Source organism: Clupea harengus, chromosome 14 (genome assembly GCF_900700415.2).
Source record: "Clupea harengus chromosome 14, Ch_v2.0.2, whole genome shotgun sequence".
NCBI classification, from domain to species: Eukaryota; Metazoa; Chordata; class Actinopteri; order Clupeiformes; family Clupeidae; genus Clupea; species Clupea harengus.
In genome coordinates, this window is record NC_045165.1 from 16,008,696 (window position 1) to 16,033,638 (window position 24,943).

The following is a 24,943-nucleotide window of genomic DNA, read 5'->3' on the forward strand; positions in this document are numbered from 1 at the left end:
CACAAACACACACACACACAAACACACACACACACACACACACACACACACACACACACACACACACACACACACAAGCTCACCACCTACCAACAAAAGCCCTCAGTGATATCTGGATAACAGCCTGCCTCTGTTGTCAACAAAATAGCCCCAATTATGCTCCGTTCATGGGAAACACTGACACATTACACACACACACACACACACACACACACACACACACACACACACACACACATTTCCAGGCCCTGTGCAGTACAGGCGCAGCAGAGCAACATGGCAGGACGCGTTTCCAGGTCCCCATTACACATTTGGCTTCACTTAGTAGCTGTCCAGCACTTCAAACGCTCACGTTGGGACAATTATTCTTCATGCGGATGCAGCTACTTCGCTCAGAGAATGAAAATAGAGCAATAGCAACAGTACTGTATAAACCCATGACCTTTCCACTGCCACCAGAATGTTCTAGCACTGGACTGTGTTTTGCTTCTCCTTCATGCTAAATGTCTATCTCTAATGTATTTTGTTAATGTCTATGTCTAACCTATGTTTAAAATGTCTTATGTCTTATAGATATATTCTTAATATCTGTCTCTAATGAGGTGTATTTCCTCAGTATCTATCCCTAATGTATATTCTTAATGTCTGTCTCTAATGTATATTGCTCATATCTATCTTTAATGCATATTCTATCCTGCTATCCCGCCTGTAGATGTGGAGCTGCTGTCTCGGGACAGCACTAAGGCCAGCTGCTGGGTGAACCATAAGCTACGTCAGCACGAGGAGCAGTGGAAGGAGGACGACTGCACCTTCTGTCAGTGTGTGGACGGGGACCCCCACTGCACCGCCATGGCCTGCAAACAGAGCTGCCAGAACCCCGTCAAGATACCTGGAGAGTGCTGCCCCTTCTGCGAAGGTACACACACACACATGCATGCTCACACACACACACACACACACACACACACACACACGCTAATACACATACACGGACACACATGCGCACTCACACACACACATGGGCACGCACACACATGCACGCACACACACACAAACAGCATTTTTTATTATTACTTGTGAAAGGATATTAATACATTAGTAATACAGTTTCATGTTGAGGAGGATATGTGTATGGGCACTTATAGCACATGTGTGGAATGGACTTATTTGTCCCAATGTATATACACTCAAGGCTTTAAACACATTGTTATCGCATGACATACACAAACTCACAACACACTCTTTTGGTCCTGTTCAGCGAAGCAATGCACATTGCCATTCCCAAAAGTCCATACTCTACAGTGTAGAGTCTACACCATAAATGACGTTTACACAAACAGAGACACAGTAAAGCACACACCCACACACACTCTGGGATGAGAGCATGGGAGAAACACCAACGTGTAAACACTCATTCTTAAAACATTCCTGAAGTCTCCCCTACACAGGAAGTTAATTCTACTCCCCTACCCTTCTCTTTCTCTCACACACACACACACGCACACACACACACACACACACACACTCACACACACAGTCTATGACCGAGGGGAACTCAACACCTCATCATTAAGCTGTTCAAACTATTCCAAGTATTCAAACAAAGACGTGAGCGACGGGAAACGAGCTCAAGGTTCCCTTCTTGTGGGGAGAGATTCCTCTTGCTGTGTGGCACAGGCACGGGACCTCAGGACCTTACGGGAAGAACACAGCATCATCAGCCCTGGAATGTGAGGACATTGGTCATGCCCCAGTAGACCAGGCTTGCGTGCTCTGATAATGTTCTTTTAAAAAAAAAAAGCCTCATCATACGGCCTCTGATGATAGCATGTGTGGGCCTCTGTCCATCCGTGCATTCCTGCCGTTCAGGGCCTGGGTGGTAGTAACATAGAGAAGTCAAGCGTGCCATATTCTGGCTGTCTGTCGATAGACTACAGTTACCATAAGTAGCATTACATTGTTGTACTCTCTGTTGGTGTGTTGTATGTGATTGAGCTGACCAAGTTATACTATCAAGACCAATACTAACAGCACTAAGCACATAGCATACATATACCTCTTTACTCTCACTGTAGCAGAGGTACTTTTTCATGATCATATTAACAAATAGCAACATCTTTCTGAATGACATACAGATGTTAGGTATGAGTAGCTAAGCCTAACTCAAAATCCCTTTTGAGCTATCGGGGCTAAAGTCTGTTGTTTCATTTATACACACAACCTTTATGTGCTTGGTTTTACTCTGCCTTGGCACAATGTATCGAGTCGAGTTCTACTGGTTCAAATGATCTGAGCCACCAAGCATACTGTAATATCCAGCTCCGTCGTTGCGATCCCAGTGACCCGTGCATGTGCTGCTCTGCAGTAGCCACCGTGAGTGTTGGGCGTATAGAGCTCATTAGCGCACCAGTGATCCTTGAGCGCCGGCGCTGCTCGTTAAGAGGAGGCCGGCCTGCATTCTTTTGCCCACGGAAGCTTTGTTCTGTTTTTACGGCCTCAGTCCTTCCCGAAATGGGACCCACCTGGTGAGGGGTCGTGTGCTTACAGTGCTTCTTAATTGAGGGTATATTATTTTTCAAGGGGCACGATTAGGCAGAGCCCATTCTGTACCTCCCGTGGACTGGCTTGAAGGATTAGAGAGGCTGATGGAGGCAGGGGGGCGGGTGCAGTCCAAACGCCCCCCCCCCCCCCCCCCCCCCCCCCCCCCCGCCCCCCCGCGCTTCCATGACATCCACACCTCCTTGAGAGACTCCACTCTTCCCCTTTCCTTCCTCATTAGCTCCAAACATCCCGAAAACGTGGCTCTGAAGAAGTTTTATGTCCGCGGTGGGCTCCCGTCCTGCGACGGATTGTTTGAACAACAAGAGGACACTCTCATCCGTCAGAGCTGCCAGAGAAAGGAGGCTCCCAGGGAAAGTAATCACTCCTTGTGTTTACCCCAGAACCGCTCCGGAGAGCGCTCCTGCGCCCGCAGGGTCGGCAGGCATTCACTGATTCAGTCGCTGCAAACCCCTGATGAAAGTGTTCTCAAGCCAATCACTTTTCCTTAATTGGCCAATTATGCGCCGAGGTTTAAACAAAAACCCCTGCCGTGCTGCAGCCCACTTGAGCGGGCAGAGCGGACCACCCTCACTGGGCGGTGAGAGGCGGATTTCCCCCAACGATGCGGTTCACTAATGGCCGCCATAACACAGGAATGGAAGTGGCAGTGTGGTGTGGAAGTGAGTCAGATGACTCCCCGCTGTCAGAAACGCACACTTCTCCCAGCAGGGCGTGCTTGCGCATGCTTTCCACTGCAAAAGGCAGCATCTAGCTGCAAGTAAGCCTGTAATGATGAATGAGATGATCGCTGACTTGTAGTCACCCTGCCTTTTCTCTTCTTCCAGAGCCTTCGTATGAGACGGTGAGCCCTCTTCTGTGTCCACCACTGGAGAACTGCACGCTCTCCGGCATGGATTGTCCCTATGGGTTCCAGCAAGACAAGAATGGATGTCTACTGTGCCAGTGTCTCAGCAGTGAGTGAACCTCAAAACATAGACCAGCAGCGCATTTACTTAAAGCATTGCTGTGCAACAACCATCACTAAATGATAAAGACTGCAATTTTGAATACTCTTTCTGTTAGTTAGTTAGCATGGTCATAGCAACCAGGATAGCAGCTTGAACTTTGGAAGGCCACTGGCCCAGATCTGACCTACAGTACAGTCCCTGAATAGGTTGCTTTCATCTGTTCAGTCCTTCAGTTGTAGATTTAGAGACAGACAGACAGACAGACAGACAGACAGACAGACAGACAGACAGACAGAGTGCTTTATTGATCCCCAAAGGGAAATTGTAGTGTACGACTATTAGCGTAGCGTACTATTGTTGTATATACCATACACACTGTATTATGGGGCTATATGATATCTGAGTGAGGTTAAAATGTCTGCTGTTTCAGATGACTCCTGTCCTGACTTGGCCAGCTACTGCTCGCTGGAGTGCCCCATGGGATATGAGAAGGACGACTTTGGCTGCGAGGTGTGCGAGTGCAGCCCACCTGTGCCCAGGTGTCGCCCACTCACCTGCAGCAAGACCTGCCCTTACGGATATGTGTAAGTCCATACTCCTTATGTGCGCTTTGTGCTCTGCCTTTTTTTTCTGTGGTGAGGGAGACGAGCCGGAGAGCAATCGAGCCCTGAACAGAGAGAGAGAGACAGAGAGAGACAGAGACAGAGAGAGAGAGAGAGAGAGAGAGAGAGAGAGAGAGAGAGAGATAGAGAGAAACAGACAGAGAGAGAGAGAAGTAGAGTAGAAGTGAGTAGAGTAGAAAAGAGAAGTAGAGACCTGAGACCTGGCTCATACTCAGATGACCCAGGGGCACCAATCCCCATCCCTTCCACCTCCACCCAGTGAGCCTGGATCAAACAGGGCTGAAGCAGAGGCCCCTAATCCCCACTGTGGAGTGACCGTCTCAGGTCCAAGTCTGGCCTCCGTCCCTCTCCTAATCCCCTTTAACTCAATCAAACATCTGGAAGCTTTCTTTGCTCTCTTTCTTTCGCTCTCTCTACCCGTCCTCTTTTCTCTCCATCGCTCTATCCATCTCCCTCTCCCTCTCATCCTTCATCCCAACCCCACCAGTCCCCTCTCCTCCCTCTTGCTTTCATTTCATAAAGTGTCTCTCCATTTCAAAACAACGATCAAACGTGCATCGGCAACAAAAGCAGCCTTTATGAGGTGTGTGTGTGTGTGTGTGTGTGTGGGAACGCATTTGAGTGTGTGTCTGTGTGTGTGTGTGTGTGTATGTGTGTGTGTGGAGCGAGATTTCTCTGGTATTTGAACCACGTTCCCTCGGTACCTCCGGAGCTGGCCCTTGGGGATGGAGGGCTGATCAGTCCACGCAGGAAGCCCCAGCAAAGGATGGCCCCGAGGGGGTCACAGAGCAGAGGCAGGAAGCCCTGGCTTCAGCCCTCATACACTAAAGCCCCAGTTTAAGGCAGGAGCCTCTGGTGAGCCAAAGGGCATCACTCCCCGCTTCTTTCCAGAGAGAGAAGGAGGGAGAGGGAGAGAAAAGCTGGCTCTTGTTTTTCATGGCCCACGAAAAGACGGTTGAGAGGGGATCGAGGGAGAGAAAGGGAGATTTGGAATGCCACAGTTTTGTTTGTTTGGTCCGTTGTTTTGTATAATTATGAAGGGGGCCTAAATTGTGTTTCTGTAGAGAGTACCTCGAAGACCAAATCACACCAGTATGCTTGTGTAAAAAAAACTAACAGCTCTGTACTCTTTCTGTCTTGTACTTCCTTACTCTCATCGGCAGCAGGCCAGAAGAGAAAATGAACCAAGGGGTAGGGAAAAGTACAAACAGAGCGCTGTGAACGTGTGCTAGTTGCCCCCCAGGGCTGTTGTTATTGACATTTGGCACAGTCGAACGCTTCGGCCCCTGCACACAAAAGGAGAGGTCTTAGTGCGTTTCCCTTCCTCAATGGCCCTAAAACATCACAGAAGCCCGCGGGACATAGCAGTGGGCTCTGGGACCGCTGGAATTTTGTGCCGAGCCAGCAGTAGTCCCCAAGTCAAATTCCACAGGCCACCTTTTCAACAAAAGTCTTCGCTCCAAGGGCACAGGACACGCCGTCTCTGTGGCTGTGCAAGCAACATAAGTCCTCGCGAGTTCGTGAATCCCCCTCCACACATACACACCTAACTGAATGAGACTGGCATCCCTCTTTTTCATTCAGTCTACTGCCCCGGGCAGGGAAGTTACAGGGGTTATTTTATTCACGAGGGACAGAGAGTAATTGGATCATTACCAGAGTCTAATGTAGTTTATGAATCATGTAATAGGGTCTCATAGTTGATTGATTTCATTCGTCCTCCAGTTATAGCTATAATTAGAGAAATGTGGTGTAGGAAAGAGATCTTCAGTTCCATTTGCCATTTTCAACTGTGGAGATTTATGTCGTACATTACACTTTTCGGGTCGTGGATGCTGGCGATTGAGGCACTTCAAAGTCACCTCGGAGTGATTTCTTTGGATTTAGGCACAGCGGAAAGAGTGAACAAGAGATTGTGGGCTGAGAATAGACCGAGCAAGTGCACCCAGATCTTGACCAGACAGTAAGCAAATAGCACAGGCTCAGACGAGTTTCCTCAACACCAGTCCATCACTTCTCCACCCCTGTGTCGGACGGCTCGGCCTCTCAGGGTCTGGTTCACCACCACAGCTTTTCCCAGGGCCCGTGACATGTTGTTTTTGTTGTCCCCCATGTTCTTTTCAGCAAATAACCGAATTGAACATCTCGCTGGCGCACGCACTAAATTGGGAGATTACTCCCTGAAAAGCCCCTCCAGCTGCCTGGCCATGCGATTATTTACAAATCAACGATGAGCTCATACTTAACAAGAACCAGGACTTGCAGCACCCGTTAATCACCTGCTGGTACTCATTTGAGGCACTTACGGCCGGTGCAATTGTACGCGCTTGACACATAGCATAGTTGCACTCGCGTTGATTTTTGCCCGCTCTGGCTAAGGTCGGAGATTTAACGGGGGTTTAGTCGAGTGATTAAATAACCTCCGTGAGTCTGTGCTGACCACTGCACAGTGGAAAAGTAGCCCTCACTGATTGTTCCGAGTTTGCTCGAGACACAGTCAATAAGACGTAAGGTCTGGACGAACCCAGGGTTATGCATGACGGCTCATTCCAGGGGTCGGCTCATTCTTGGGGTCCCCTGGCCCGGGTTGGCCATGTGGGCCAGAGGGGATACAGCACCATGGGAATCTCACATATTGGAGGGTGTCTCCTTTTATCTGGGCTTTTCAAAGGCAGCTCATGCACTAAGAGGAGGGGAAAACAGAACCATGTGTCCATTATGCCAGAGCTACAGCATCTGGCTTCATGCTCAACCCCTGGAAGACTCTAAGAACCAGCCAGACATCCTTTCCTAGATTTGCTCATGTGTCTCTGAATGACTTTAGCTACAGAGGTCTGTGAAAGTCTTACCTTTCCAAGGAGTGGGGTGATGACTAATGCTATGATTTGTGCTTTTTCTTCAATCTTTCCTTCTACAGGAGAAACAAGCATGGTTGCGAGATGTGTCGCTGTGTTAAGTGTCCCCCCTTCACCTGTGACAAGCACTGCAGCGAAGGCTACCAGCAGAACAGGAAAGGGTGCAGCATGTGTCTGTGCAAAGGTACGGCCTCTCTCATTTACCTAATCCTGCAATGTCTGCATACTCCACTGCCACACTGGTGATGGATTTCTGTGGTGTGCTTTGTTGGTCTTAAATTAACAATTTGACCTGAGGGCAGGAGTTTACAAAATACAAAATACTGGGGTCAGTGATGAAGGTGAACGAACAGAATCCAACTACATTGCCTAAAAAAATCATGTGTAGTTACACAGACATGCTGATAGGTTAATGGCTCACCTTTCCGCCAACAATACTAATCCCTCTGGAAACATGATGTCTCAGAACGTGTGTTCCGCTGTTTTCTGCAGCAACACTGGAAACAATAACGAGCTTGGCGTATGCTTCAGGCAGTGATGCCAGTCAAGGCACCGAGGTAGAGAAGATAACCTTCCCGATATCAGGACACGTAAACAGTTCGATCTGTTTGCCTTTCTCTCCATTTTACTTCCCAATAACAATGTTGCCAGTCTGAGCTAAGTTGATTTTCTGTGACCTCCCAGGTCCTCTTTGGAAGGTCTGTAATAAATTGGAGCTGTGTCTGCTTGTTTTCATTCGGCGCTTTTCTCAGGGGCGCGCATGTTTGTATGCCTCGTGAAAAACACCACAGAAAAGTTCAGGAAAGTTTGTGGGCAGTTTATTTTCACAGTGCCAGTCACATTTGATGTTTATTTTCTTTATTTTTTTCATTAATAGTTTAAATAATGTATCTTGGAACATATTTTTGGCCCCTTACTAAGCAAGACGTTATTCTGGGACAAAGTCATCCAATCACAAACACAGATGCATACATAAACACACACACACACACAAACAAGGCCCCACGCAAACGTACAGGCTTCTATTCTAGAACGGTCAGCGTTATTTTGAAACTTTGGGTCAGTTACTTGGCAAACTGCTAAAATATTTAAGATGATGGGAGGTGTTTTTTTTTTTTTAAATGTCTTATATAAATATACAAAAGTGTGTTGTGGGAAAACGAGACATAAACATCTGCCCTGGCAGGGGAATCTAGTACAGTGCATTTCATTGACGCAACCTTTTCATAGTAGGTGTCCAACCAGTCACATGGAGTTTAACACAGTCTGTGGTCCTGTTATAGGCACCAAAGGGTTTATATACATTAAGACCAATCTCCCCAGCAGAAAAATATAGGCCTGGTTTTTGGCCTCGCTGCCAGAAATAAGAAGGAAATCATTTAATGTTTCCTCAGTTGTGGAGTAGTTATAAATTGCTGTGGAAATAAGGTGACTTTAAGAGGAAGACCATATATTTGTGCTGAGTGGGTTTGGAAAACAGTAGAAGTTGGCGGGGACAACACCCTTTGTCAGCCCAGAAATGCAATTTGCAGCGAGAGAAATAATTGAGTTTGTAGTGTATGCAGCGTACATTTTAATGGCTTTGTTTTGAAGAAGGACCCTCGCTGAGATTTACTGCTAAATCCTTTGGCTGGAAGAAGAAGAAAAAGAAAAAGAAGGGGAAAAAAAACGATGTTTACTGTGTTGTGCATGTGGGGGGCAATTCCTTTTCCATTGCCCCACTGTAAGTAGTGTATTTTGTTCTCCAACTTCCTCAGAGAGCTCCCGTGTACCCACTACCTCCATTACCACCACGACCTCCACCTATGTGCCACTGCCCCTACCCAGCTACTGTCTCACGGCAAACGGGCGCCGCTACGAGGAGGGCGCGAGCTGGCACGACGGATGCCGCGACTGCTACTGCCACGCTGGCCGGGAGATGTGCGTCCTTATCTCCTGCCCCGCCCCCACCTGTTCCAGTCCCGTTGTCCGGCCGAACCAGTGCTGTCCCAGCTGTGAAGGTGCAATACCACAGCCGCTCTCTCAGAAAAGACCAGATGTTCTCTACACTTTGCCAAACGCTATACATTCTGTAATATTGAACACTTCACTTGAACCCTCGGTCATATGTCTGACATAATCATGACATAAACATGCTATGGCAAATAAAATATCCTCTCATTAGTAATCATGACCTTCAGTGTCCAGTGAACAATGCTATGTAACCTCTAGTTGTAAGTGGCATAAGCTTAGCATTTTAGAGTCGTCATTTCACATACTGTTAGCTGTAAGAGCAAACATTTTCACAGACAATAACAACATTAAATAGTTATGTTACTGGACACTAACTGTCATGCCAACTTAGACATGTTTATGTTGCCTTATGAGGGTTCATGTAAAGTGTTAACAATCTAACATTCAGCTTAAGGGTCACTCTAATTAGTAAACAGTATTAAATCTATGAGTACCTAAGTAGTATCTTGTTAGTGCCTAAGAAGATCTGTACAGATGAGTACAGTGCATAGTCCTGAGAAGACCTGAACATCACACTTGGTTTGTGTGAGACTTCATAGCTTGAGCGTAAAACACTGTTATAGATCTGGTTAGTTCAGAGGTCTGAAGAATGCTTGGTTTTATGAGAGGAAAAACATACTGTATCATGCAGAATACACACGTTGTCCACACACACACACAGTTTGGAAAAGTCTGGTCGGGTTTGATAGGTGGGCTGGTGAGCTGTTAAAACGTACTAAAGGACAAAGGAATGTCTACAACATCGGGACACACCAGGAGGCAAACAACTAATTCCTAACACACACACACACACAGGTTACACTGGGAGCCAGAATGCAGTATGCTGTATGGGTGACAGTAAGAACAGACAGAGACAGACAGACAGACAGACAGACAGAAAGACAGAGAGGGAGGGGGGCAGAGAAAGAAAGAAAGAAAGAAGAGCTTGTGTAAATACTTTTTTCATCAAAGGATTTGTTACATCATTTTTTGTTGCATGTTTGTTTTTTGAATGGTCTGTATGGATGAATACATTTTGTCATGCGTGGAAACTGAGAGGGAAAAAGAGAAAGATAGAAAAAAAAAGCTTTTTGAAGACCCTTCATGGATGGATAAGTTAGTTAGTGAACAGTATTTCTCAGTCTCTCTCACTAAAAGCAGGAAGAAATTCTCCACCTCTCTCTGTCCCCTATATACATTTATATCTCTTGTCAAACTCTGCTATCCTTTCGCATATTACAGACATTCATACATGGATACATGGATACATATCATACACTGTAAAGAACTGGACTCATAGGTTATGCCCCTCACTGAGTGTCTGGTCATGTATAGTCCATACAGAACTCAATCTACAATTATACCCTGTACAACAGTGAGCATCAAGGCATGTGTAGTCGATATAGAAACGGATCCACAGGTTATGTCTAGACTTTTTTTCCTCTTACGTCTTCATGCCGTGTACAGCAGTCAGGTGATGTTGAAGACTAGTTGAATGCACATTAACTAGTTTGGAGCACTGGTAACGTAAAGCGCCTCTGGCTTTGCCCCCAGATGAGTCAGGCAGTGGGCAGGTGGAGGGCATGGACCTGGTGGTGTGCCGCGCTCCTGGAGGGGAACTCTATGTGGAGGGGGAAACGTGGAATCTGGACGAGTGTACGCGCTGCACCTGCAGGAAGGGCCGGGTGCTGTGCGACACCGAAGTCTGTCCCCCGGCACTGTGCCAGTCACCCACCAGGAACAAGGACACCTGCTGCCACGTCTGCCCAGGTCAGCAAAACACACACACACACACACACACACACACACACACACACACACACACACACACACACACACACACACACACACACACACACACAAACCAGACACACACCAGACACACTAATCTTACTATATCGCTTTTCATTATTTTATTTTCCAGTCCACTTACTAGCTATTTCCTCTCCCATTATGTTAAATTCATATTGGCAGTGTCAGGGGTAATTTTCCCTTAAGACCAGAAAACGCTGAAACTGACTGCATGTAAGTTAAGTTTGTCTGAGAGGGTTTCTGGGTATAAAACCTGCTGTACACGCCTGGAAGGTGGCTGCGTGATGGGTCTGGGCCCTAAGCAGCATAGAGAGAGAGAGGGGGGCCCTGTTTTTATTAGCATGTGTTTCTGAGGGGAATCGACCCTGGGTGCACGTCAAAACCTCCACGAGCCACTTTTATGTCTGACCCAGACCAATAAAGAGAGCGGCCCAAACCGGCTGGCAGGCTTTAACATGGGTGCCCTCAGGCAGGAAAACACATGTGGCCCAAGTCCCTGACTTTTCATGCATATCTCCCAGCCGAACCCACAACCCCGCACCCCATAAACCCCCCAATCTTCAAGGGACAGATGGGTCCTTGCCACCCCTCAACCCTCTTCTTCGAACCCCTCCGACCCAATTCCACCCCTCCACTCCATTCCAAATCAGAAATGCATGACTGTCTGCGAGAGCCTCCTGTGTCGCTCTCCTCTGAGACGTGGTTCTCTTATCATCTGGCCTCATCTCTGCCCTGCAGAAAGTACAGACTGTCAACAGGCGGCAGCCCCTTTGAAATATGCCCCGGCTCTGGCTGGGAGGAATGTGGGAATAACATGCGTTTGAAACGGCAGCGCTCTCCGACGTCTGTGTGTACAGTACAGGCATTTAACTGTATGGCAGGCACAGCCCCAAACACTGAGGCTGTGCCTGTTGGTTCAGAGCAGGAACTAGCTCGGGTTTTGGGGGGGGGGGGGGGTTGATGTCTGGAGTTAGATTTGTAGGTAGGTGTGGGTGAGAGTGTGTGTGTATGGGGGGGTTGTACAGTGGGCCCCAGGGGTCATCAGTTTATGTTCGAGTGTCTAATTTTAAACCACCTTTATCTCCAAATGTATCCTGCCTTCTAATAAGTACAGTGGATTAGGATGTTATACAGCTCCAGATTGTGGGGGAGCCAGGTCAAAAAGTAAAACCTGTTTCTCTTCTCCTTTCCTCCTGGACTCCCTCTTTCCCCCTACTACGTCCCCTTTTGACCCCTCCAACACAGAGGACAAGCTCAAGCCCCTCCTCCCAGTCAACGGCAGCCAACAGGATTACTGCATCTCCAGCGACGGAGACGTGCTATTGGCCGGCGACTCCTGGAAGGCCAATGCGTGCACCAGCTGCACCTGCAGGAACGGCAGCATCCAGTGCTTCTCCCAGCGCTGCCCGCCTGCCAACTGTCGTGTGCCCGTCCTCCGCAAGGGCCAGTGCTGTCCACACTGCCTGGGTGAGTGCCAATGCAGTGCTCAAACCCAGTGTTTAGAAACAATGTCTTTGGGTGCAGGATAATAGACTGACATAAAGTGTAAGGGAAAATAATCACACTCTCAATAGTGTAACTCCTAACTTATTTCAATAGAGTGACGTAAATTGTAAGGGAAAATTATCACTCTCAAAAGTGTAACTCCTAACTTACTTCAATAGAGACATGTCAAACAGACGGCCACGTGTTTCCAGAGCCTACTTCACCCACCTCCCTTTGTCCCTGCTACCTGTGCTGCCAGCATGGGCACACGTTTCCACTCAGGTGCCAGGGCTGTTCACGCACATGCAGGCATGATGAAATCACGTCTGTCCAGGTGGCAGCAGGGCCTGCGTTTGCTGTTTAGGGCAATTCGATTTATTTTTCCCAGGTGCCAGCCCACACCACACCACACCACACCAAAGAAACACATCTGTCCACACCCTTGCCTAAGAGCCTTATGGGCACATGGGCTTACGAGGACATTCAGGGTCCTTGAACTGTTCCTGCAGAGGCCTATACTGTTGAAATTGAGAGGAAAGGCCACTTTGAAAGTCTTAAGACCTGTCAGACTCTCTTGGCCGCCATCAAAGGACTTTGTATAGAATGCCTTTCTTCTCTGGGATCTTATCCTCTCTTTAAGATTAAATCAGATTAAAATCACAAGCACCATCTCCACACATTACACTCTCAAGCTGTGTGTGTTGAGTCAACCTAAAGACACGTAATCTACCCCTACCTTGTCTATGGGCTTTAGCTGTTTTGCTGGACAGGGATGCAGCGAACAGGACCACTGCAGCTGTGCAAAGGTGGGGCTTGTGCATTCTGAAGGCCTCCTACTCTTTTCTAACACACCCTCGCAGAAGGAGTACGGAGTTTAAATAAACGATGATTTGTCAGGTGAAAAACAAAACAAAGACATGCATGTGCAGGTGTGTGTGTGTGTGTGTGCTCAGGGGATACCAGTCTTCATGGCACTAGGTGGTCAAAACACACACTCTCCCTCGCTCACAGCAACTTTCCACATGCCACAGGGCTCTTGATGCAAGGAAGGCATTTCTCTGCTCCCCCAGAATTCCAACACGTTTCCTCGATCATGATTTCTGGCCTGGCCAATCTGACTGCATCTTTCTCTCTCAAGCCTCTTCAATCTCTCCCTCTACTCTTATACTCCTAATATAGCTGTTGGTAAGAGAGTCAGCATTGGTCAAAGTTGCCAGAATGAAAACTACAATCAGTTATGGATGCTTGCCAATGACAAAGAGTCATCGATTCTGGGAAATGTGTTTTTTTAAGCATTGCTAAATAATGTTGCCCACTTAGTGTTGCCAAGTGCACCATCAGTCATAATCTTTCATCAGACTCTACACTCTGTTCTGTCTTTTTCCGTCACTCTTCTGTCTCTCTCTCCGTTATTTCTGCTACTGTTGCTTCTTTCAATTCATTTATTTCCTTCCCTCAGCTGTCCCTCTACTCTTCTCTTTCTTTCTCCCACTAACCAATTACTTTTTGCTCTCTCTCTCTCTCTCTCTCTTTTCTGGAGGGGGTACAGGAAGGCAAGCCCCTCCGTGGTCTTTTCCTGTGAGGGGAACCCAGCACAGTCCCGCATTGTTTCCCTGTGATTTGTGGTCGTTTCATCTTCATTTTGTTTTGGCACTGGCGCTTGTTGCTAAACAACCTTCGCCTTTTTTCCACTTTCTACCTAACATTCTCACAATAGAAAGCACCGGAAGCACGATATCAACATTAGCTAGCGCTGATTAATAGCGCTCTGTTTGAATTGATGTCTCGTGCGTGCACAATCTGATGTGTTTTTCCATGTTGTTGTTTTTATAGAGGTTACAACCACCTCAGTGCCAATGCTTCTCTCAACCACGACAACCAAGCCTCAGACCACCACCACCCCCACCACCACCCAAAGCAGCGTGGCATGGATCACCACAGCAACAGTGCCTCCCATTATTGCATCAACAGGTAGGACAAATAGCCGAGCCCTGGACTATATCTCTCATATTTTATTTGACTTGACTTGAATGAACTGCCACACTCTAATAGAGGTCAATCGATTCAATTTGTGCCCTCTCCCTCTCTTTCTCTGTCGTCTATTGTGAGAATTGTGACATGGGTGAAAGAAACGTTGACAGTTTGACAAATGAGCTAACTCGATAGTTCCACTTGGTGAATGAGACGGTGAAGCTGTGCTAGCGGTGATAAATGGCGGGCCACAATGAGATTAAGATAAAGCCATAACAATCCGGAGACACAGCACATTAATTTGGAAACAATATCCGCGCGGCCGGCCAAGGAAAACAGTCAGCAAGCTGGAGGAGAGCGACGAGCATGTTTTCGTTTAAATTGATTAGAGTAGAATAATGTAATGGAAATATTGGCATGCAGTAAGACACGTGCTTGTACATCTGTGTGTGTGTGTGTGTGTGTGTGTGTGTGTGTGTGTGTGTGAGAGAGTGTGTGTGTGTCAGTGAGTGAGCGATATGACCTTGAGACTGAATATGTGCGTTTCTCCCCCTCATTGTTTCCATAGACGGTAAGGGCTTGAGTGAAGGATCCCCGACTCAGACGGAGATGGCCCTGATCTACCAATCAGCGGCGTGGATCTTGGCTGGCCTCCTCTTCGCCATTGTCATCTTCCTGGTCGTGGCGCTCCTCATCAACAAGAAGAAGAAGTGGGTGCAGATGTCCTGCTACAGCGCGCCCAAAAAGGTCAAGCACCTTTTTAAAAAAAATATATTTGGAAGAATTTCCATTTCTTTTTACGCTGCGCCCAGAAGCACAACACAAGCACAATGACTTCCCTGCAGGGTTGCTCCAACAGCCCTGCTGAAATAACAAGATTACAAACAGCATCTGAGTTTCACACACTACTCCAGAGCCAGATCACAACCTGCCCGACGGCTTTCCAGTAGTTCCATTGACAACAGCTTCTAATTATTGTTAATGCGTTGCCAATGCAGTATTTCCAGCAGAGTATTTTCATAAGCTTTGCTGTTGTGACCATCCCAAGCACTTTAGTTGAACCACTTTAAGCCCAGCCTGTCATTATGCCAGTGCCCCAGACTTTTACCTTTCACAGCCATAGTCAATTACATTGTGTGCGTCACTGATTGTGAAAGCTGTCTTATTTGATTCTGTGGGTGGGATGTCAACGTGCCCTTGGCTTCTACGCAAGGCCAGAATATATGTCCTGGGTGCCGTTAAGAGAGGATAAATGTGCTTTTCTGCCACGTAATCCTGAAAGGATACTTTGAAAGAGCTGTGAAAAGAAATGTGTTGAGGCTTTTTCGTAAAACAAGATATTTTCACAAGGCCCATAAGAAAAAGAAAATGGCAGCTGGGAAAAAAACGCTATTCATCTCACGTTTCATGAGATCCCTTGAACAGGGCAAGACAGACGGACAACCAAGCACAGAGAGGGAGAGACAGACAGACAGAACAAGAGTCTTGACTAAACCCAACACAGGTCCATTGATCTCATAGAGGGAAAAAAAAGCATACAGAGCTCTGTTCACTGAATTAATATCTTTGGACCCTGTCCCGTTTTCTCTCCCCACAGACAGTGATTCTGAAAAAGCACGTGAACAAGAACTCAGTGGTCTACATGGAACCGTCCAAGGAGAACAAGTTCCAGAACGTGAAGAACGACTGCGGCATCAACTTCTCCTCGGACATGGGATCTCCGTGTCGGGACAGGATGAGCATTCCTCGAGCCAAACTCTGCAACGGACACGGGAAGGTTCAGCGCTAGAGCGAAGACAAAGCAAACACATAAACATCACACACACACATACACACACACACACACACACTCTTCATGCATACACAATCACAGTGCACAGCAACACTTGACTGAACAATGTGCTTTCACTCTGTCACACACACACACACACACACACACACACACACACAGACACAGACACACACACACAAAAGTCTACAGAGGTCTCTCAACAAGAAACACTTGCAGTTCCCTGGTTGGACTCTTACCTCTTCACTGGAGGCAAGGAACTCCAGTTATGCGATGAGAGATGAGACAATTTCGCCATGTGCAATGATGCCTATGACTACCGTATGACCTTTAACCCCCTGTTTGGAGCTTTAACTTGCGCCACTGATATCAGCAAGACACATGGCGGAGCAGTGCTCACCAACACATGGATGGAACATTTCTATATCAGAGAGGCACAAGGAGTGTGTGACTGCATACTGTTGCCTTCGAGAGACGGACAAATTGTGGGTCAATACAAAAAAGATGATGAAAAGATTTCTAAGATTTCTAAAAGAAAAAGCTTTAGGGTGGGGGGTTGGATTCTGTCAGGGCTCTGGAGATCTGCTGGGGCTTGTGCCAAGCTACACTCAATCAACCCAACCAGCATTAGCATCTGACTCCAGGCTGTGCAACCTGCTGGAATGGGACATCCCACAGCTAACTGGCTAACGCTGTTAGCAACCTAGCAGACTGAAGGGGCTGATAATGGACGAGCGAAATTCCTCAAGGTTCAACAGCAGAAGACCCCTGAAAAGCCCTCAAGGATGGATTCCTTAAATAACTTCACTACTTATGGAGGAGTGGTGTCCACCTTACCATTTTATATACATATATCTCCACTTGTATTACTCAAACATATTATTCTTAGTCACGTTTATGCCTTTGTGGTTATATAAAACAATTGAAACTCTAGACTTAAATCTTACACATTTCCCCTCATGGAGATGTTTAAGAGAGGTAACGTGCCTCATTTGAAAACCAAAGCCTGGCTTCTTTGGGAGGAGGGTTGGGTAGGGATAATGTGTTTAGTGCGAGAGAAGGAAAGTTATAGTACCAGAAACGGCTAAATATGGTGCCCCCGGATCAGGGCCTGATGAGGGCCGGATCAGTCCCATGGTTCCTTGCTCTCTGAGAGCGAATGTACCGCTATGCATCTGAGCACAGTGTTATTCATCTGCCAGATCTAGCCTATTTGTCCGGTTGGTGAATAACCGGAAGGGATGTTGCGCGAGTGCATTGCAAGGCAACTTGGTGAAAACAAACAACTGTCAAAAACAGTGTTTGACATTTCCTTGTAGCAGTTCTAACCTAAATATTTAAATAAGAAATAAGAAACATTGCAAAAACGACAGCTTCACGTTCTGTGGCCCGGTTTTTAACAGATGTTTGTTTTCACCAAGTTGTCCAGCCACTCCAGTATATGACGTCACACCAACCAGTCAAATTGTGCATCATTAATCACACTATTCAGGGTTACAGTTTTCAGTAACTCTTTTCTTGAACCCTAAGACTAACATAACTGTCATATACATGCCATTGCAGGTGCCATATTCTGAGACAAGCTCTCTACATATTGTATCAGTTGATATGACCGTCATGTTATACTTATCCAAAAAATGTTATATTGTGACTTACAAGCATGTAATATAAACTGTTAAGGCTTCAAACATGAAAGCACTCATGATGATTACCGATTATGATGACATGACTGTTATATCACCAAACTTTAACTATCCACAATAATGGCAAAATATGGCATCTGCCATTGGCATCACAGTGAACTAGTTATGTCAGTCTTATGACAAATGATTCACGTAAAGTTTCCGACTTGTGTGACCATGTATAGAGAATGAATCACAGATTTGGTGGTCTTTCATAGCTTTTCAAAGCTAGTTCTGATTAAGCATCATAATACTCTAAAAGTGCCACGTGAGACAGTGTTGTATTGTTAGTAGGAAGTGTTGGCTTGCCATTATTCTGTTTTCAATTCATGCTTCAATTAAGACCATACTGCCCTCTATTTTCAAAGGGTGTTGATGAGAGGTTGTGAGAGCAAAGCGTCTCATATATAGACCATGTATTATGCATCTGAACATATTCCAGAAATGTAACTCTTTTCTTAGGATCAGATGTCTCAAAGAAAAAGTGCAAAGACTCCGTTGGCCATCTGTCATGGACAGAATGACAAACCACTTTAACAATCATACGGTTTCACAGCAGCCGGGCTTCGGTGAAGTCAGAGAAGCCAAAAGAAAGCCCCCTCCCCCCTACCCCCTACCCCTGTCCCTCTCACTATTACACAACCACCTCTGTTAAGAATAGTAAAGTTCTGGAACTGATTTCCTGGTTACGTCTTCAGTGTTTCAGTACAATGTGTATACTGATGCCAAATTAAGGAGGGGGCTCGCATGATAGATATACAGAACGTTCAGTCAGATAGAACTGAAAAAAATATGCTGAGTTTGTGTGTGTGTGTGCGCGCGTGTGTGTGTGTGTGTGTGTGTGTGTGCGTGTGTGTGCGCGTGTGTGTGTGTCTCACACACAAACCCAGCATATTGTTTGTCTCAACTACTCTCGCTATAGTTGAGCTTGTCTGCGTTTTTCTGTGAAGAGGGAATCTGTATAACCTTCTGAAATTTGTACTTCCTACATGTAAAAAAAGATAGATAAACAAAGTAGATGAGAGGATATCTTATTTATTTTTTTCACATAGCTTTATTTATTAATACTAAACTATAGTTTGAATTAAAAGTTAAAAGTGTTTTTCTTTTTTTGTATTTGGCAAAGAATCCTGGTAGCCAAAGCTGCTGTACATTTTAGATAATGTAAACCATTTCCCCATCTTCCTCTGCTTTGATATTCCAGCTTATTTATTTTACTTTTATGGGCAAAAACTGTAAATACGTATTTCTTAGATGTTGAACTGTAACATTTACACTTATTTTGGACAAATAAAGACGTGTGAACAAAAGCCCTTTTGTGGGTGCTTATTTGAAAGGCTTGTTCAGATGGCTTGATCCTGCGATGTTGTGCTTATAACTTACTTGATTTTTTTTATTTCTCTAATGCCGGGCTTGCTCAATACTTGCGGGGTACTTTTGGACGCACTGCCTTGTTTTGTTTTCCAAGAGTTTCACAGAAGACTTTGCACCCTCTTTTCTTGGCCGTTTCATTCCAGGCCCCCTGCACAGTGTGACGAAAGACAATCTGTCTTTTCTCATTTGAGCTGCTTTCACCAGCTTCAGGTATTTAGTGCAACACACAAACACAGGACGTTTGTCACAACATGTCAGCATCAATCACTGCTGGTCAAACGTCCACAGGAATCCCAACACGTTGAGCTAATATACCCATGGAAACCGACATTCTTGGGAGTGCAAAGTCGTTGGCTCTTCTTCGCCACTTCGTGTCATGCCTGAGACCAGAGTTTTTTTTCACCCTCTTTCTCCCCTACGTTTACGGCACTGTTCCCCAGCCCAAAACTAGGAGTGTATCCGGGGACCTCCCGATTCGGAATTAAAACAATATTTAGTTGACGATTCAATATGTATTGCATTTACATTGCATATAAATACATTTCCAGCTCTTAATAGAGCCTTTTTTCCTTCACCCCCCCCCCCCCCATCCCCCCTACACACGGGTCAAAAAGTGCTGAGCCACAGGCAGGAGAACTTGAAAGAGCCCTCGAGCCGCGCCGGACGTGCCCAACCTCTCGGCCTCGCGACTCTTGTCACGACATGCTCGTTCTGTTTGAAGGTTTTCACAGTCGTAAAGCCAGGAGCAAAGGGTTCACACACACTTAAGAATTCCAAAAGCTTAAAACACAGCAGTTTTTTCCAGGCAATTATTAGCCAATTATACATGGTGGCCATTTCAAGGCTTGCAAACAGTATATAAGTTCATGGGAAAATATCACTGACGTGGCCACATAAACAAGTTCGAAGGGAATGCACTGAAGAACAGTGGCCAACCTCAATGCCAAGCCAATGTTACCACTTGAGACACATTTGGTGTAGCTGTTTCAATAATGACACACTGCAATAAGGGAAAATATGACATTTAATAAAGTTTTTTGACCACTTCATAATGATCTTTTGTCTGTATATAATACATTGTCAAGTACAGTATAGAGCCACATACATTAACCACTCCAGTATTCAAGGCTGACCCGTGTACGTAAGGCAAGAGCCCGGCAATGTTGTAACACCACCAGTACCATTGAGTGCGTTGTTGTTAATAACAGAAGCCTGTGCGATTCTATCCATTACTGAAACCTTCATAACAACACCGTCGTCTCGTCCTTTGTCTTTGGCATTAGATCTCTTGGTAGGAGACCGATTGGATTCTAGTCAGTCACTATACCAAAAATACACCCCCACAAAGAGGAGGAATAAAAGGTAAAGAAAAAAAGAAAGTTGTGAAAATGAGACCTCAGTCCAGGGCAATGACTCCTTGGAGAAGCTGGCTCAGAGGAGGACCTTGTGGTAGTCTTCTCTGTAGCTGTACAGGACAACAACTGTGACTCTGCAAAGACATGTTGAAGGAGAGAGACAAGACAAGACAAAACAAAAACAAAAAGCTGTCAGAAGTGTTCTCCTCACCTCCCCCCTCTCACTCCTCCACACCTGCATTAAACCACAAGTGGTCCCATTCAATTACACACCTCACTTCTCCAGAGAAGACTTTCCGAGAGAAAGCTCAATACGGAGAACTAAATGAAGTTAACATGGATCTAGTTCCCCCATGTGTGAACTGGGTCATACAAAGCGACTGAAGGAGAACCTCAGAGACTTATCACTACATCTTTACATCTTTTTTTTTTCTCTCGGTCTCTGCAGAATCGTTCTAGACCACATGCGTTTACTTCATCAGAGACTGTCCAACACAGAGGTTCTCCAACACTGATTTACAGGAGCTGAGGATAAAGAGGAGAGGTGTGGCAGACTTAAAGGAGACTAGGTGGGCAAATAAAATAGGAGTTGGTTGGCAAGGCACCTGTTTCTAAGCCAACCAAAATAAACTGTACTCATGAAGACTAAATTCTAAAAAATACCTCTTTAAATCACAATAAAACATTGAAGCCAATCAATGAACATGTTTTTATCAAAAATGTGGTGTGTTTTGCGAATGTTATCACTTATTTTTAAACGGAGTGTGTATTAAGGTTTCTTTGAGTGTTGTGATGAATATGAATAGCTCTCTTCCAAGGCGCAAAAGTCATGGCTCACTTGCATGGTAAATCTATCTCTCACTTAAGACATACCAAGAACATTAAACACAAAGACTGCCATTGTCAGTCACTCAGCACCCTGTACTGGAAGCAGTATGACTAAGGACCAGTGAGAATGCCAGTGTGTATGCTCACATATGTAACACATGCAAGCCGCACGCATATCCTATTCAGGCTTATCTTGATGCCCGCTTTCCTGTTATTTCCCTCAGTCGGGGGTGTGTGTGTGTGTGTGTGTGTGTGTGTGTGGGGGGGGGGGGGGGGGTTGACTGGTGGTGCCCTTGGGCCTGTGCGGGGGGAAATGAAAGGGTAGAAGCGGCAGGAAAACTGATGGGGGTGTGTTTGAGTGAGTGTGTATGTGAATGTGTGTGAGTGAGTGCGAGTGTGAGAGAGAGAGTCAGTGTGTGTGTGTATGTGTGTGTGTGAGAGAGAGAGTCGCTGTGTGAGAGTGTGTGTGTGTGTGTGTGTGCGTGTGAGAGAGAGAGAGAGTCACTGTGTGAGTTTGTGAGTGAGTGTGTGTGTCTGTAAATATGTGAGTCAGTGTGTGTGTGTGTGTTCGTGTGTGTGTGTGTGTCTGTAAGAGAAGGAGTAAGGGGGACTGAGTGAGTAAGTGGGTGAGAAAGAAAGACGGAGGGAATGTTGAAGAGTAAAAGAACGAGGAGAGAAAGAAGCAGGATCCAAGAAAGCCAAAGAAAGGTGTACATTTAGAGTGTGTGTGTGTGTGTGTGTGTGTGTGTGTGTGTGTGTGAGTGAAAGAGAGAGAAAGTGAGGGGGTGAGAAAGAAAAAGAAAGGCATAAAAGAAAGTGAGGCAGGATCCATGAGAGATCGGTTCTAAAACGTCTAAGAAGGGAAAGCCCTGTTGAGTAGGAGGTATCTCTCAGCCTGCGCTACACAGTTGGAAGCTGCTAGAAGCACACAGCTTGCAGGTTGAGGTCCGATAGGCCTCCCCTCCCCTCCCCTCCCCACACCATTCCACCACCACCACCACCAGTCCGCCTGAATATCCCCATTGTTACCGCCCCCAAAATTGAAGCTAATTGAACTGTAAACACCAGCGCCCTGAGACTAAATCAGACACACTCATACACAAAGGAAATGAGAAACAACTGGTCTCAGAGAGGCCAGGAGGACAGGAGCCAGAATGAAGGCGAGGGTGGAGGTCGAGGGTGTGTGTGTGTGTGTGTTGGGGAGTGGGGGGGGACTGAGTCTTTGCCATATCATTTTGTAGCGTGTGATCCTATTGACGGAGGAGAAAAGACTTAGATGTCCTACCCTGGCTGCACAAACCATTTATTTATGTAAGCCCGGGCTATAAACTTGAACAGCCCGTGCAGGATTTTCCCGGGGATTCAGAGGGGAAGTCTTGGCAACCAGGTCCATATCAGCTCCTACGCAGAGGCAAAGCCCTTTGACATTCTGCTGCCAGAGAGCATTATGGGTAAATGGGAGCTGTGTACCAGCATACCTCTGCACAGAGGGATGAAATGACACGGCTTAGGGCGTAAGCCTTTTTATAAGAGTGTCGCGGTTATTCTGTTTGGTCAACGGGAGGTGGAACGGTGGGGGATTTTGGAAGCGGTGGTTCTGTAAAGTGGTTTCAGCACCTGGTGAGCAGGTCGGGTTTTTCATAGAGTCTGCTGGCAGTAAAGCGCCAGGCTGGGAAGGGATGCCGGGCTTTGAAATGGCGTTTAATGCGTTTGGGCCCTTTGCTTTGGGTTTCATGATTTTTAATAAAAGTCAGAGTGGGGAGGACTGATGGAGAGAGGCCTTGGGGTCACTCAAGGCCAGGACACACAAGGGGCCCGCTACCACCATATGGCTGGGGATTAGTTACAGGTACCACACACACACACATGCATTAACACACACACTTACTCCCCACACACACACACACACACACACACACACACACTAACATACACATGCATTAATACACACACACACATGAATTGACACACATATGCATATACGCACACATACACACACACACACACATATACGCATGCGCACACACATACACATATGCACGCACACTAATACACAAGCCTTCCACACAATGCTCACATCACACAACACAACACAACACACAGCCATACATCCAACAGAGAGGTCACACACATCTCACCTACATGTTCCACACACACTTTAGGCCACACACACTGTTCCCCACATACTGTTGGCCGACACACTGACTTGAACACAAGAAGGTCCAAGGCAAGAAGGTCGGAGGCCACTCACTTTTTCACCATTTTGAAGCGGTGGATGTCCTCACAGATGGTCTTCAGGTACCGCTGCTTCGGGTGCCTTGAGAGTAAGTGCTTCACGCTGTTGTTGAACTGCTCCTCACCATCAAACTGGAGGCAGAAAGAAAAACAAATCAGACACCACAGCAATCCCCCAAGTTTACTCTCCAAACAAAGCCCAGATTGGCCCTATTTGACCCATGTGGGATACCATAGACTCAGACACCTCGACATCTGCAGCTGTTATACAGAGACGGTCCATGTAATGTTCCCTTTCACACACTGTGTATTTTTGCCTGTCAGCTTCCCAGGGTGTAACCGAGTTCACCAGGTCTCAGGGACCTGCCTGAGTCAGTTGTGCAATTCGTCACTCCGACGCTTGGGTTTCCTGGGGCTAAGGGGACCTTAAGAATGTGTATAGTAGTTTGCTTTCGACCGTGGCAATGTTTTCTTTGACACCCTCTGCGCGCACACGCACGCGCACGCGCACACGCACACACACACACACACACACACACACACACACGAACACACTCTTTGCTCCATGTGTGTAATGTTGACGTAGGCTTGTATCAATAGCATTATTCATAGTGAGCTAGTTTATGGTGGGTTAGCACTGTGTAATTGCTGCATCTTTTCTTCTCTTGGTTTTATGGCGCGGGGCTTATTAGCAGGGCAAGCAAAGGCCTTTCTTTTGGTTTTTGTTGGTTTTGAGTTTAGCAATCTGACCTTCTCCCTTCCCCTCTTCCTTCTCCACTGTGGTCACGCATCGTTCAAATTCTCGCCGTTCCTGGCAGGGTGGAGCATGAGGGAGGGAGAGGAGGGAGTGAACGAGGGGTTTCCCTCCTGATAAGAACAGGGCCGGTGGAACCTCCACTTCCTCTCCCTGTTCCTCGCAGACTGCGTGTGGTGCAGGAGACAGGATTGTGCGCCCCCCCCCCGCCCACCACCACCACCACCACCAAACCATCGTTGCGTTTGTCCTGTTGTTTTTCTCTGTTTTTCCGCTGCAGCCAGAGGAAGGTGTTTCTGTTTTATTTACTTTTGCAGGAATTCAGAACACAAAAGCTGTTTACTGACCTCCAGAGACAGGAAGTTGATGAGGGTTTCCTTCGCCAGGTCAACCTGTGGGAGAGACACAGGCCAGTGCAGAGATAGAGATAGAGAGAGAGAGAGAGAGAGAGAGAGAGAGAGAGAGAATGAGAGAGAACAGAGCTTAAATTTCATTTTTATTGCACTATAATTAAGTGCTTGCCGTTTATCTGTTTAAATGGTCCAGAGGGGGATAAAAATAAGGAGGAGAAAGAGGAGAGAGCCAGAGGAATGCGGGGCAAGGTTCGCTCTTGCAGACACAATGGCTTCTTATCTCTCATCACTTCTCTCCTCTCTCCCCATACTGTACACGGACACGC

At 46.5% G+C, this 24,943-nt stretch overlaps 2 protein-coding genes across 3 annotated transcripts in view; one reads left to right on the plus strand and one right to left on the minus strand.

Annotated features, from left to right (window-relative positions):
• The window catches only part of LOC105908181 (cysteine-rich motor neuron 1 protein-like), an 82,322-nt gene extending 63,294 nt beyond the window's left edge, over positions 1–19,028 (plus strand). For both annotated transcript variants that reach the window (XM_031580098.2, XM_031580097.2), the window contains 10 exons: positions 713–916; positions 3,387–3,515; positions 3,940–4,093; positions 7,050–7,171; positions 8,745–8,987; positions 10,534–10,749; positions 12,037–12,258; positions 14,110–14,247; positions 14,816–14,994; positions 15,845–19,028. In XM_031580098.2, the coding sequence (XP_031435958.1) occupies positions 713–916; positions 3,387–3,515; positions 3,940–4,093; positions 7,050–7,171; positions 8,745–8,987; positions 10,534–10,749; positions 12,037–12,258; positions 14,110–14,247; positions 14,816–14,994; positions 15,845–16,036 (1,799 nt within the window). In that variant the 3' untranslated portion in view covers positions 16,037–19,028. The remainder of the gene's footprint in view (positions 1–712; positions 917–3,386; positions 3,516–3,939; positions 4,094–7,049; positions 7,172–8,744; positions 8,988–10,533; positions 10,750–12,036; positions 12,259–14,109; positions 14,248–14,815; positions 14,995–15,844) is intronic.
• A 1,070-nt stretch (positions 19,029–20,098) lies between these two features.
• The window catches only part of eif2ak4 (eukaryotic translation initiation factor 2 alpha kinase 4), a 40,833-nt gene continuing 35,988 nt past the window's right edge, over positions 20,099–24,943 (minus strand). The window contains exons 37-39 of the mRNA XM_031580094.2: positions 24,612–24,656; positions 23,527–23,642; positions 20,099–20,581 (exon numbers count right to left, since the gene is read on the minus strand). Of these exons, the coding sequence (XP_031435954.1) occupies positions 20,524–20,581; positions 23,527–23,642; positions 24,612–24,656 (219 nt within the window). The 3' untranslated portion in view covers positions 20,099–20,523. The remainder of the gene's footprint in view (positions 20,582–23,526; positions 23,643–24,611; positions 24,657–24,943) is intronic.